The 12,303-nt window shown below is 41.3% G+C and overlaps 2 protein-coding genes across 3 annotated transcripts; one reads left to right on the plus strand and one right to left on the minus strand.

Moving 5' to 3' along the window:
- Positions 1-3,347: 3,347 nt before the first annotated feature.
- LOC129176730 (gastrula zinc finger protein XlCGF26.1-like) lies at positions 3,348-7,394 on the minus strand. The gene is made up of 2 exons (XM_054767064.1): positions 7,291-7,394; positions 3,348-6,558 (listed from the first exon to the last, which is right to left on the minus strand). Exon 2 carries the CDS (start codon positions 6,538-6,540, stop codon positions 5,200-5,202), a length of 1,341 nt encoding a protein of 446 aa, XP_054623039.1. The 5' UTR covers positions 6,541-6,558; positions 7,291-7,394; the 3' UTR covers positions 3,348-5,199.
- Positions 7,395-8,099: 705 nt separating this feature from the next.
- Positions 8,100-11,936, plus strand: LOC129176886 (gastrula zinc finger protein XlCGF8.2DB-like). Of its 2 annotated transcripts, none has more exons than XM_054767381.1 (2): positions 8,100-8,170; positions 9,453-11,936. In XM_054767381.1, the coding sequence occupies exon 2, from the start codon at positions 9,503-9,505 to the stop codon at positions 10,607-10,609; it is 1,107 nt and encodes a 368-aa protein (XP_054623356.1). In that variant the 5' UTR covers positions 8,100-8,170; positions 9,453-9,502; the 3' UTR covers positions 10,610-11,936. The 2 variants fall into 2 exon arrangements, with proteins under 2 accessions (XP_054623356.1, XP_054623365.1); XM_054767390.1 differs by having other exon boundaries at positions 8,150-8,368.
- Positions 11,937-12,303: the final 367 nt, after the last annotated feature.

A 12,303-nucleotide genomic window follows, 5' to 3' on the forward strand; every position in this document is an offset into this window, starting at 1 on the left:
GTCAAGTTTGCACTATTTGGTAATCTGTGAGCACATATATTGTATTGAACAAGAAAAGTTTTTTTCTCAAGTGTGTGTTCTTGTGTGTACTGTCAAAGTTATCTTCCGCGAGAAACGTTTACCACAAGCGACACAGGAAAAAGGTTTCTGTCCGGTGTGTGTTTTTGTGTGGTCTTTCAAATATGACTTATTAATGAATCCTTGACCACAAGCTGAGCAGAAAAAGGCTTCTCTCCAGTGTGTATTCCTGAGTGTCTTTTTAAATCACCTTTTTTATAGAAACTTTTACCACACACCGTGCAAGGAAAAGGTTTCGCTCCAGTGTGTATTCTCGTGTGTGTTTTTAAATCAGTTTTCTGGAAGAAACTTTTACCACAAACTGAGCAAGGAAAAGGTTTCTCTCAAGTGTGTATTCTTGTGTGCGTTTTTAAATAAGCTTTCTGAGAGAAACATTTACTACACACAGAGCAAGGAAATGGTTTCTGTCTGGTGTGTATTCTTGTGTGTTTTTTAAAATCATCTCTTTGATTGAATCTTTTACAACAAATGGTGCAAGAAAAAGGTTTTTCTCTAGTGTGTATTCTTGTGTGTCTATTTAAATCACCTTTTAGATAAAATGTTTTACCACACAGTGAGCAAGAAAAAGGTTTCTCTCCAGTGTGCATTCTCGTGTGTTCTTTCAAATTTGAATTCTCAATGAATTCTTTACCACAGACTGAGCAGGAAGAAGAGGCCTCTCCATTGTGTATTTTTGTTGTGTGTCTTTTTAAATCCACTTTTTGGTTGAATCTTTTACCACACACCGTGCAAGGAAAAGGTTTCTCTCCAGTGTGTAGTCTCGTGTGTACTATCAAATTTGACCTTTGGGAAACTGAGCAGGTGAACGGTTTCTCTCCTGTGTGATGCCTCATGTGCATTTTGAGACTTCTTTTCTGATGAAAGGTTTTGTCACATGGAGAGCATTTCCAGCGTGTGTTGTCAGTGTGACATGTCATACGAGCTTCAGAGTCTTCATCATCAGTGTCAGGAGAGTGTGACATTGTGTCGTCACTATCTGATAGTGGAGCTAAGAGGTTGTGTGCTTGTGATCCTCCACAGTGGTCTCCATCAGCTTCTGTTGTCATGTGTTGAGTTGAGCTGCTGCTTGGAGGCTCCACCTCTCTCTTCTCCTCACTTTCACCTTCATCATCTTCACTCAGTGACACCAATCCCTGGGAACTCCTCCAGTCCTACAAAATGCTCTCCCTCCTGACTGATGTTGTGATCCTCCTCCTCCTCTTTAATGTGGGGGGCTGTGGCTCCTGCTCTTCCTCTTTAATGTGGGGGCGCTGTAGCTTCTCCTCTTCCTTTTTAATGTGAGGGGTCTGTGGCTGCTCCTGCTCCATCCTGAAGTTCTACTCCCGCTGCAAGATGTTCTTCACTGAAGTCTGCAGGACACAAGAAGACAAAGACATGCTTCAGAAAAGTCCAGCTTTGCTCTGTCACGTGAGGCATTGTCCTGCACCAGCATATGTTCTGTTAATGTGTCTGAGGATCTCATCAGTGTCCCTCAGAGCGATCAGTTGAATAGTATCGTATACAGTCTAGGGCTGAACGAAACGACAAAAAAAAAAAAAAAATTGTCAATATTCAGGAAGAAGCTGCAATTTCAATTGAATTCACAGCTTGCTTAACATCAAGCTTATATCTTTGTACCTATTCTTCTTGATAATGATTGGTTTGCATCATCTGGTGTAGGCACTGTACTTTTCTTCATGATGTTTGCTATGACGAGTATACAGTACAGTGATCCGGTCACTCCTGCCCTCTGCAGGTTGGTGCTGGTGTCACCAACACTCGTTTTTGTGCCTTTCTTTACAGTCCTCACAATGTTTCTCTCGTCAACTGCTGGTGTTTCCCTTGGTCTACCCGTTCTATGTCTGTTACGTCATAAACCAGTGGTTTCTTTCTTCCTTCACGGAATTCCAAATGGTTGTACTGGCTATGACCGATGTTTGTGCAATGGTTCTGCTTGATTTTGCGTAAAATGAGTGTGCAGTGCTTAAATGTGAAATTAAAGTAAAATTGTACATCATTAGATGCTCAATGGCCAAAAAAAAAAAAAAAAAAAAAAAATCAGCATTGGCTACACACCCAGTCAAAGCTGCTAAAACGCGGGACCATCATGAAGGAAGCTCCTATGAAATGGGCAGTGATAACAGCATAAGCAGCATAGTGGTCTCATTATTGAGACTTGCTTGTCCCAGGTATAATAATTTAGGTACAATGATATCATTCAGGTGTCAGATCTGATGCACACCGAAACTATCGTCTTATAACACTGTCCAGATATGGAACTAGTACATAACCAGAGGACCACCTGTATATCACTATTGCTGGCTTGCAACCACGTGATCTAGAGGCAGTCCACGTATGGCCATACTGTATATAAACAGGGATGCGCCGATCCACACTCGGATTACGCTACCTGATTACGTTACCAATACTATTCCGATGCCAGAGTTTTGTTTGCTTTAACATGATTATGATTATTAAAAAAAGCTTTTTATGAGTAGTGTTAATGAACAAATAGAAAGCCTATAAACATGTGAGAGCAAGAATGAAACTAACCTGCTCTGTGTAACACAAATTGAAGCTTCAGTTGACGTTTCCGCTCCTTTTCCTCTTTTGTTCCTCCTCGTACTCTGCTATCGTTGTTTCTCACAGTACACATATGTCTTCAACAGCCGCAGTTTGTCACTGGTTCACCAACGCTCTCAACATTTGTTCTTTACACATTTGAATACAATCACAACACTCTACACTCACACTTCGGCTCTACTTAGCGATGTGTTGATAACTTCCGGGTGTGGTTGTTAGCAGCGAGCAAGCTAAGCTAGCCTGAGAAGATTCACAGAGTTTACTGAGACGACGTTTATCCTGACATTAATAAAATTGTCGGTCACTGTCACTTCATCTCTTTGTCGTTCATATAAAACTTTTTTTTTTATTATTAATTATACATTGTTTTACGTGTTTTTCTCCGAAGACTACACGGAAAATAGTTGCCAAAATTGTCCGCTGTGCGTATGCGCTTCTATTTTAGCGTCATCAGTGACCTCACTTCCAAGATGACGGGATACACGCGACAAGGCATTGGAAAACTCCATCCCACAATTTTTTTTTTTTTTTTTTTATATATAAAAACATTAGATACTTGATTCTTATTCAAACTGTGTGTTTCTTAAAACTCAATAAACAAAAATGTTTTTTTTTAAATATACAAGCACTTGGGAATTTAAGAGAGTCAAAACATCACACATTTACAGTTACCCAAGGAATAGTTGTACTACAAATAAAGACTTTACTGGCAAAAATCGTCTGGCAAAAGTGGCCACGGACCCAAAAGCGATCCTGTTCGTGACGCCACACTGTCGTGGAAAATGTCCTTTTTGCACCAGTGGGGAGAAGAAATAAACTGCTCAACGACAATTTTGTCATTTTGATATTTGTTCTGCAGAAGGAGACAGTTGACAACAGATAACACAGGAGTCTGACACACGTGTCTCCCCGAAGGATGCGGAGGAAGTATAGTTCCAAAGTCTGTCAGGAAGGGAAAGCAGGTGCAAGGATATGCGCTGTCCAGTTAGCCTAAAGAACACCGCCAAAACAACGTGTTTATGACGGCCGGAGGCCTTGTTTTGAGGAAAGAATGACTGTTTTCTCAGACAGAGGGATTTGTTCTCCAGCCTTGAGCCATGGATAAACACATTATAATAAGTTCTTCTAATAAGCCAAGGTTGCACTACAGGAAGATCAAGTCGTGTAAGTATGTTCACACATAATCGATAATACTGATAGAACATAAGCTTACCACCACACCTTATGTGATACATGAACACAGGTCTCTTTTCTGTGCCTTCTAAAGAGAGAAAAACTGCTAGCACAGGGTAGCTAATAATGGGACCCACCTATAAAGCCCTCTATTAAAACATCTCCAAAAACCTCCAACAACATTTTATCATTCAATACTTACAGTATTTTTGTCATTTTAAGCATTATCAGAACATCCTTCCTGGGTGCATTGATTTCACAGAGCCTATAGCAATGAAATCTACTTCCGTCAACAGCAGCAGCATTGAGAGAGCGTTTGCTGCCACTTAATCATGAATTCGTGAGAGCCGATGACGACTATTTTTTACTTTTACTCCTCACAGGCAGAGAATAAGGTTGCTGGCTGCTAGGCAGATCCAGCTATAGTTAAACACTAAGCCATTCTCAGCGTTAGCATGTAGCACTAGTACTAAACATTTCATTGACAAAACAAGAGCATCATAAAACAGTCACTTCCAATGCCGCTTTCACCGGGATGCCGACTGATGGGATGGCTGTATCTTGCAATGTCACCGGGTCTAAGTTGAGAGTCAGTATCCACTGCTTCAGTCTTTCCGGATGTTTAATTGGTAGCATGTGGAACCTTAAAGTTGACCAACTTTTCAGCTTATTGTCACAAGCTTCTGCTATACACGTGCGAGGCATAATTTATAACCTAGCATTACATTTTCCAAACTCACAGGCGATGCAACAGCAGCTCAAGTAGCTTACGTTACCCCTCGGTAGTGGTCTGAGGTACTGTGTCACTACGCCGGAAAAGTAGTTCTTTGGTGTTAACTCCTACAATAACAATGTTGCTGTAGCTTGGTTACTATGAAGGTCATCTTATGTAAATGGAACACTGTTGGCGTTATTTTGGAGAGCTTTATAGGTGGAATGGGTAGAAAAGAGAAAGACGTGTTCATGTTTCACATAAGGACTGTTGTGCCAAAGAAACCCATGCAAACCCCGTGTGTATGTTTTTTTTATTGAAGATTTAATGTACGACTAATATTTGTCACTATCTTGTTTTTTTTCCCCCGCATTTGATCAATAGATTTAGATTTTAACCCTCTCCCTTATGTAAATATGCACTGTATATGTCCATCATTGATGTAAATACACAGTCAATGTTTGCAAATAAAAAAAAATCATTGTATAACTGTCAAGTCAAAAAACAGAAAAGTGAGTTTATACTGTACATGATAGCTGACAGCATTCAATTCACAGTATGTGCCCCCCCCCCCCCGATTCTGTTTTAACAGGAGATTCCGTTTTTATTGGCCGATTCCGTTAACACGGAAATCATACGGCCCTAAATACTGACTGAACAAGAAATGTTTTTTCTCAAGTTTGTGTTCTTGTGCGTGCTGTCAAACCTATCTTCCGAGTGAAACTTTTACCACCAACCGTGCAGGAAAAAGGTTTCTCTTCGGTGTGTGTTCTTGTGTGTCCTTTCAAAGTTATCATCTGAGAGAAACTTTTACCACAAACTGAGCAGGAAAAAGGTTTCTCTCCGGTGTGTGTTCTTGTGTGTCCTTTCAAAGTTATCATCTGAGAGAAACTTTTACCACAAACTGAGCAGGAAAAAGGTTTCTCTCCGGTGTGTGTTCTTGTGTGTCCTTTCAAAGCCATCTTCTGAGAGAAACTTTTCCCACAAACTGAGCAGGAAAAGGGTTTCTCTCCAGTGTGTATTCTTGTGTGTTCTCTCAAACGTGACTTCGCAATGAATCCTTTGCCACAAACTGAGCAGCAAAAAAGGTTCTCTCCAGTGTGTATTCTTGTGTGTCTTTTTAAATCATCTTTTCGAGAGAATCTTTTACCACACACCATGCAAGGAAAAGGTTTCTCTCCAGTATGTATTCTAGTATGTCTTTTTAATTTAGTTTTATGAACAAATCTTTTCCCACACACTGAGCAAGGAAAGTGTGTCGCTCCAGTGTGTATTCTTGAGTGTGTTTTTAAATTGCCTTCATGATTGAATCCTTTACCACAAACCGAACAGCAAAAATGTGTTTCTCCAGTGTGTACTCGTTTATGTGTTTTTAAATTACCTTTACGAAAGAATCCTTTGCCGCACGTTGTGCAAGTAAAGGGTTTCTCTATGATGTGTACTCTTGAGTGTCTTTTTAAATAGAATTTTGTAGAGAATCTTTTACCACACATGGTGCAAGAAAAAGGTTTCTCTCCAGTGTGCACGCTTGCATGTTCTTTCAAATATGACTTATCAATGAGCCCTTGATGCATGGCGAAAGGTTTCTCGCCGGTGTGTTGTCTCATGTGTATTTTCAGATTTCTCTTCTTGCCAAAAGTTTTGTCACATTGAGAGCATTTCCAGCGTGTGTTGTCCGTGTGACATGTCATATCAGCTTCAGAGTCTTCATCATCAGTGTCAGGAGAGTGTGACGTTGTGTCGTCACTATCTGATAGTGGAGCTAAGAGGTTGTGTGCTTGTGATCCTCCACAGTGGTCTCCATCAGCTTCTGTTGTCATGTGTTGAGTTGAGCTGCTGCTTGGAGGCTCCACCTTTCTCTTCTCCTCACTTTCACCTTCATCATCTTCACTCTTCACAAGTACACCAATCACTGGGAACTCCTCCAGTCTTTCGAGATGCTCTCCCTCCTGACCGATGCTGTGATCCTCCTCTTCCTCTTTAATGTGGAGGGGCTGTAACTCCTCCTGCTCCATCCTGGAGTTCCACTCCTGCTGCTCAGGGGGAAGATGTTGTTCACTGATGTGTGCAGGACAAGAAGGCCAAGACATGCTTTACAAAAGTTGAGCTTCACTCGGTCACGTGAGGCATTGTCCAGCACAAGCATATGATCTCACTAGAGATCAACCGAGGTCGTTAAGGAGGTCGATAACCGATATGTGGAGCCGATGTTCGTTTGCGGTAAAAGTGTAAAAATTGGCATAAAAATGTTGAATAATACAAACACTTAACTTCGTTTAACCGGCTAAAGCATGTTTATTTTACCCAACAAAGAGAAAAATAGCGCCATAAGAGCATGGTGTTCAGAGACTAAGGAGCATCTCTTAGACGTTAAATAAAAACTTAAATAAATTGCTCCCTGAAATGGTTCCACAGTAAATAAAGTAACATTTATAAATAACTTATCTAAGTTCAAACACAACAAAAAACACAGGGAGTTAAACTCAGCACCAACTCTTGCAAAGTTAAATAAAAAAGTTAAACAAAAACTGAGAATACCTCCCTGAATTTTGTCAGCCTTCATCTTAGCGTACTTGCCTGCAACAAAACAAGACTGAGCTGATTTCTTACTCTCTCTCACAATCACACACACAGGCTTCTACAATCACGGACTTTTTCCACATTGATATTACCAACAGCATTGTTTCAAGTGATTCACAGCAATATCGGGAGGTACTACGAGCTGGCAACGCTGCCGCTTGTGTTTACTCAGCTCTTAACGTTACCTTATTGTAGTAGTCGTGAGCTGTGAGCTGAGTTTTTCATGCGACTTTCATGCAAACACACACTATTTTCCACATTACCTACATTCTCCCCTTTGCTAATACTGTACATAGTCTGCTGAGCTTCAGAGCCAGACTGTGTCGCGAGAAACCACGGCGCCCTGCCCCCTCCAGCCCTACCCCCAACGCACTCAATATGGCCGCCGCTTTGCAGCAAACAAACTGGGTTGAAGTCAAGCCAGTTCATCTTTTTCCCAATGTTTATATGTTGTCAAAGATACAGCAAACAGAAAGCTTATAAACACGTAAGAGTGAGATCCAAACTAACCTGCTCTGTGTGACACAACTCGAGGCTTCCAGCGTCCAGTAGTTGAAGTTGTCGCTCGTTCTCCTCTTTTGTTCGAGAACGTTCCTCCTCGTACTCTGTTATCGTTCTTCCTGGCGCTACAAATATTTCTTCAACAGCCGCACTTAGTTGCTGATTCACCAGCGCTCACCAAAGCATTTGGACTTTACACATTTTCACACAATCACAACACTCGACACTCACACATCTCTGCTTAGCAGTCTGTTGATAACTTCCGGATCTCATTGTTAGCCCAAAGCAAGCTAAGCTAGCATGTGAAGCTTCAAAATTCACTGAGACGTGTTTATCCTGACATGAATAAAACTGTCTCTCACTGACACTTAAATGTCAATCACATTAAATATGTTTAACAACCATTGATTGTATCTCTCTCTGGGGCCCACCCAAAATATATCGCCAACAGTGCGGGCAGTGAGCGCATGCGCTCTGAAACGTCACCAGCGACGTAGTTTAGCTTGCTAGCTGCTTACAAAGAAACCTGGAAGTTATCAACACATCGCTAAGCACAGCTCAAGTGTGAGTGTAAAATGGTGTGATTGTGTGAAAATGTGTAAAGTACAAATGCTGCGGCTGTTGAAGAAATATTTGTAGTGCGAGAAAGAACGACAGCAGAGTACGAGGAGGAACCTTCTCGAACAAAAGAGGAGAACGAGCGACAACGTCAACTATTTGACGCTGTTTTCAAGAAGCTTCAAGTTGCGTTACACATAGCAGGTTTGGGGGGTATTCGTCTTCTTCTTCTTTTGGTTTAATGGCGGGTTGCAACCATGACTTTAAAGGTGCATACCGCCACCTACTATTGGGGGTATTCTCATTGTCAAACGTTTATAAGCTTTCTATCTGTTTATTTTCCGTGAATCGATACCAAAGGGTCGTGTCAGTGTCAGATCGATGCTAGTGTGAGAAGAGCTATATTTGTATTTCTGTGTTTATAGCAACGGTTGCGGTATCGCCCTGTCACCCCCGCCCCATGTTCTCCACATGAAGATGATCCATTACGTTGTTGTTAAAGAAAATACAGTATAGTTTCACGGATCCCGAGCTCCCATTAAAAAAACATGAGATGAATGTGTTGTATCTTTAACAAGTTGTGCAAATGCGAAAAACGTATATGGCGACAACCAGGTTGAGGAGTACAAAAACAAGTGTGTGTTGTCTACAGTCAAGCATGGTGGTGGAGGTGTCATGATATGGGGCTGCATGAGTGCTGCAGTTCATTGAGGGAAATATGTATGCTAACATGTACTGTATTGTGACATACTGAAGCAGAGCATGACGCTCTCCCTCTGTAAACTGAGCTGCAGGGAAGCATTCCAGCATGATAAGCACGCCAAACACACCTCCAAGACAGCCTTGCTCAAGAAGCTGAAGGTAAAGGTGATGGACTAGCCAAGCATGTCCCCAAACCTAAACCGAATTGACCATCTGTGGGGCATCCTCGAGACAAAGTTGGAGAGAGTTGGTGATACATACAGAGTGTTGGACCACTTCGTAGGAGCAGGCCATTCCACATCTTCAAAGATATTATCTTTATCCTTCATCATTGCCTTGGCGATACATCAAGTATATCGATTGTCACCCAACTTCAGCAGCTTGGACTGGGCATGCAGCCAATGTTGATTGGCTGAGCGTCTTACAATGTCATATTTGTCTTTCACTTTTACACTCTGCCACCAGAAGAGTCTGACACAATGCATGGAGATTAAACTTAAATATGCTGGTGCAGGACAATGGCTTACGTGACGGAGCAAAGCTGGACTTTTCTAAAGCATGTCTTTTGTCTTCTTGTGTCCTGCAGACGACAGTGAAGGCCATAGTTCCCCTGAGCAGCAGGAGTGGAACTCCAGGATGGAGCAGGAGAAGCCACAGCCCCCCCACGTTAAAGAGGAAGAGGCGCAGCCACATCCCTTCTACATGAAAGCAGAAGAGAGGGAGCCACAGCCCCCCAACACTAAAGAGGAAGAAGAGGATCACAGCATCAGTCAGGAGGGCGAGCATCTTGAAGGATTGGAGGAGTTCCCAGTGATATGTGTCACTGTGAAGAGTGAAGATGATGAAGGTGAAAGTGAGGAGAAGAGAGAGGTGGAGCCTCCAAGCAGCAGCTCAACTCAACACATGACAACAGAAGCTGATGGAGACCACTGTGGAGGATCACAAGCACACAACCTCTTAGCTCCACTATCAGATAGTGACGACACAACGTCACACTCTCCTGACACCGATGATGAAGACTCTAAAGCTGGTATGACATGTCACACTGACAACACACGCTGGAAATGCTCTCAGTGTGACAAAACTTGCGTTCACAAGGGAAATCTGATAAGACACATAAGACGGCACACAGGAGAGAAACCTTTCACCTGCTCAGTTTGTGGTAAAAGATTTTCTCAGCAGTCAAATTTGAGAGAGCATGCAAGAATACACTCTGGAGAGAAACCATTTGCCTGCTCGGTTTGCGGTAAAAGACTCTCTAGTAAACGTGTTTTAAAAACACACACAAGAATACACACTGGTGAGAAGCCTTTTGCTTGCTCGTTGTGTGGTAAGAGCTTCTGTAGTAAAGCTATTTTAAACACACACACAAGCATACACACTGGTGAAAAAAGTTTTCCTTGCACGGTGTGTGGTAAAATATTCTGTCAAAAAGGTGGTTTAAAAAGACACACAAGAATACACACCGGAGAGAAACCTTTTGCCTGTTCAGTTTGTGGTAAAAGATTTGCTAATAAAGATGTTTTAAAAGCACACACAAGCATACACACAGAAGAGAAACCTTTTCCTTGCTCGGTGTGCGGAAAAAGATTTTCTAGTAAAGCTGCTTTGATAAGACACACAAGAATACACACTGGTGAGAAACCTTTTTCCTGCTCAGTGTGTGGTAAAAGTTTCTCTCATAAGATCTCGTTGACAGGACACACGAGAACACACACTCGAAAAAAAACATTTCTTGTTTGACGTGTTGTCAGCAACTCACAAATAGTACAGAATTGACGGAACACATAACAATACACATTGGGGAGAAACTTAAAAACTTTTTTTTAAAGGACATCCAGCTGGATTTCAAAGAACACAAAAAGGGAAGCACAAATAAGTATTACTTACAAAACTTGAACCGAAAAAGACAATGAATTAGGTTGTATTAAGGGACTTCTAACATTGCTAACTGACATTATGATGAAATGTTTGTTTGTTTCATGTATCACATGTATGAACGCACATTTCTTCTTTTAGATTTTACATTCGACCCTCAATAAATGAAACACACACATGGGGGTCACATGGGTTCAATACCTGGCTGGGGTTGCGGCAGAAAGGGCATCCGGTGTAAAAAAATCTGAACTCAGTCTGGTATACTTATATAACAATATGGTATATAATTGTAGCGGGGCTCAGGACAGCCTAAAATTAACCTAATAACGTCAATAGCCTCACTCAGCGATGGTGTGAATGTTTTGTTTGTCGTTAAGCGTCCTGTGATTGTTTTTAGGAAATAAAGTCTTTGTTTTCCACATTTTGCAATTGTTCTTTCTAACACTACAAGTACTTCCACAGTTGTTCATCAAAAACATTATGGGACTTTGTGTTCCAATGCTTTGGAGGTATTTTTTTTTCAGCATTTTTATTTGAACTTTTTAGGTAGATATAATATACAAGAACAATACGACATACTGTATCACTCTCTATCACTGCATTTATGTTATTTGTGTATTTATTTACACACTGAGGCTCCAGTAGTCCAATCTACTCCTGGGAGCTTAGAGTAGTTAGTCCTTAGCCTCTGTAGCGCCTTACAAATACACTGTGGAAGACCTGAGCAGCTCCTTCAGCAACAGCCTGTTCCAGCCGCAGTCCAGGAAGGAGCACAATCGCAGGTCATTCCTCCCCACAGCCATCAGACTTTATTACACACAATTTATTCAGTTCATCTGGAAATAGGGTCACCTTTTTCACTGGATGCCCTTCCTGATGCAACCCTGGCCAGGTATCAAACCCATGCCACCCATTTGTGTATGTTTCTTTAGTTGAAGATAAAATGTACTCCAGTAATCCGTCGTTTATGGCGGTTAATTGGTTCCAGACCCCAACCGTGATGAGTGAATTTCCACAAAGTAGGAAAAAGATCACATGGAATCGTTTCATACAGTAGTTAGAGCATAGAAAACCTATTTACTTCTAAGTAGGGTTTTTAGAGCCCGCTAGACATGAAATAACACCCCCTGTAGTCACTTTTACATTCCTATATAAATCAATATAGTATAAATAATAAGAGCAAATAAGACATAAATAAGACTTGTTTTTTTTTCTCAAGTGTGTGTTCATTCAAAGATACCCTTTGAGAGAATGTTTTACCTCACACTGCGTAGGAAAAAGGTTTCTCTCTGGTGAGTGTTCTTGTGTGTCCTTTAAAAATGATCCTCTGAGAGAAACCTTTACTACAAACTGCGCAGGATAAGGGTTTCTCTCTGGTGTGTGTTCTTGTAAGTCCTTTCAAAGTTATCTTGTGAGAGAAACTTTTACCATAAACTGCGCAGGAAAAAGGTTCCTTTCCAGTGTGTATTATTGTGTTCTCTCAAACTGTGGTGTTTTAGTTGGGACACTAAGTGGCAATATGTACAAGCACTATGGAGTAGCTACAGTAGACAAAGAAG

The sequence above is a fragment of the Dunckerocampus dactyliophorus genome, chromosome 1 (genome assembly GCF_027744805.1).
Source record: "Dunckerocampus dactyliophorus isolate RoL2022-P2 chromosome 1, RoL_Ddac_1.1, whole genome shotgun sequence".
Taxonomy (NCBI): domain Eukaryota; kingdom Metazoa; phylum Chordata; class Actinopteri; order Syngnathiformes; family Syngnathidae; genus Dunckerocampus; species Dunckerocampus dactyliophorus.